The sequence below is a fragment of the Limulus polyphemus genome, unplaced genomic scaffold (assembly GCF_000517525.1).
Source record: "Limulus polyphemus unplaced genomic scaffold, Limulus_polyphemus-2.1.2 Scaffold1704, whole genome shotgun sequence".
Classification (NCBI taxonomy): Eukaryota; Metazoa; Arthropoda; class Merostomata; order Xiphosura; family Limulidae; genus Limulus; species Limulus polyphemus.
The window spans coordinates 151,425-153,463 of NW_013667314.1; the positions used below are offsets into that span (position 1 = coordinate 151,425).

Consider the following 2,039-nt stretch of genomic DNA (forward strand, 5'->3'; position numbering starts at 1 on the left):
TTGTTGGATTTTTTGTTTCCACATCAATTTGTGTGACTTTTTTTATGTCTTTTGGCTAAATGGAGTGAGACGTTCAGAATTTATTAAGATGTATTCTTCTAAATTAAGAAGCAAGATTATCTGTTATACAATTACACTGGTGTTGTTCTATAGTAGTGTACTTCAAATATATGTGTGTATATATAATTGTTTTTTTGTTTTTTTCTTTTTTACCTCATTAAAGCTTAACATTATATGCTCAGACTACTACCTAAGATATAAATATTTGTATCAAGGAAGTTGTCTTTATGGAAAATGTTTATCCAGGAAAACTATTTCTTGATAGTTGAAACCAAAATACACCACTGAATTATTTCACTGGACAATTGTGTCAGGAGATTACCAGTCAGATAATTCTCACACTAGGCAGGAACATATATTTCAGTTTGCAGGTGCTGAGTCATGACAGTGCTTTTTTAAACCCACAGTGAAAATTACATAATTATCAACATAAAATATTTAACTTTTAAGATAATTTATTCTAAAAATAGCATTAACACTAGATATTTTATTGTCTATAAAATTGGAGTAAAAGATAAGAAATAATTAGAAATAAAATTGGATCATATTGAGGGATATTTAAAGAAAAACAAAATATATTCATAATGCAAGGTTACTTGAGGTATTTACAAACCCCCTGGCCAATTTTGTTGGGCCCCACATTTTGAAATATAAAGCTTTTTTTTTTTTTCAGACTGCTGATAATGTGACTGTTAACACTTTGTTAGTCTTAGAAATTGTTCAAAAGATGGCATATTATAATGCATAAAATAGAGTATATAGTAAATCTTAATGTAGTGGTAAAATTACATTCCATACACATGTTTTTAGATGTAAATATTAATCTTCAGGTAATATATTTACTTACTGTCTCTTCCTTAGGTTGCTGAACGAGCACTGTATTACTGGAATAATGAATACATCATGAGTTTAATTAGTGATAATGCTTGTGATATTCTTCCCATCATGTTTCCTGCTTTGTACAGGAATTCTAAATCACACTGGAACAAGTAAGGATTGGTTTCTATGTGTATGTGTGTGTGCTAATGGCTAACATTTCCAGCACATAACCTGTTGGCCTTTTATTACTAAAGTGTGTATTATTTTCTTTTTTGTATTGTTGTTCCTTATATGAACTTCTGATTAGAAATGATTAATGCTGTTGAATATATTTATAACAAATTAATTACAACATTTCAAAGCAGATAGTAACAGATTGGTAAGTCCACTTTCTGACTGAAAAGCAAACTGATATAACACTGGTATAACTGGTAAATCAGATGAAACATTGCCTTAAAATTCATTTTGTAATATTTTAAACAGCTTATCTGTTGAATAATAATCAACAATAATACATTAGTAATAACAATGTCATGGAGAACTCGATCAAATGCTGTACTCTAATCAAGTGATACGAATGAGGACGGGCCGATGGAATATTTTCTCACCTAAAAGCAACAAAACAAATAGCTCATAAGAACTGTTTCTTTTATAATGTAGTTCGGCACTCTACAGGACTGTAATTTTTTGCACAATTAAGTTTCAGTGGTAATACTTTTTTCATTCTGTCATGGTATTACAACAATGTTCATATTGAGAATGCATTATTTGGACATAAAATCTAAATAATATCACAGACATTTTTGATAGTGCAGAAAAGTGGACTTTAATTTAAAGATTCCAGTCAATCAGTCATGATATCACAAACATATTCTTAATAATAATGCAAGATCTGAACAAATAAGTGGGCTCTAGATCAGATTATTTAAATCAACATGTAATATCACAAACATATTTTTACTGATAGTGTTATATTTAAACAAAAATGTGGCTATAATTTAAAGATATTTATTAGTTTAACACTACCACACTGTATATGTTTTGGGGTTGAGAAAATATTTAATTTTGTTCAATGTTTAACTCTATTTACATGTGTATTTGAGGTAGTCTTATTTCAAGATGGGATCGTTGGATTTTTTGTTTCCACATCAATTTGTGTG

The 2,039-nt window shown here is 28.9% G+C and overlaps 1 protein-coding gene across 8 annotated transcripts in view; it reads left to right on the plus strand.

Moving 5' to 3' along the window:
- LOC106464631 (serine/threonine-protein phosphatase 2A 56 kDa regulatory subunit gamma isoform-like) overlaps positions 1 to 2,039 on the plus strand; it is a 109,998-nt gene that overhangs the window by 60,260 nt on the left and 47,699 nt on the right. For all 8 annotated transcript variants that reach the window (XM_022392369.1, XM_013924786.2, XM_022392374.1 and 5 more), the window contains one exon: positions 922 to 1,049. In XM_022392369.1, coding sequence (XP_022248077.1) covers positions 922 to 1,049 — 128 coding nt within the window. The remainder of the gene's footprint in view (positions 1 to 921; positions 1,050 to 2,039) is intronic.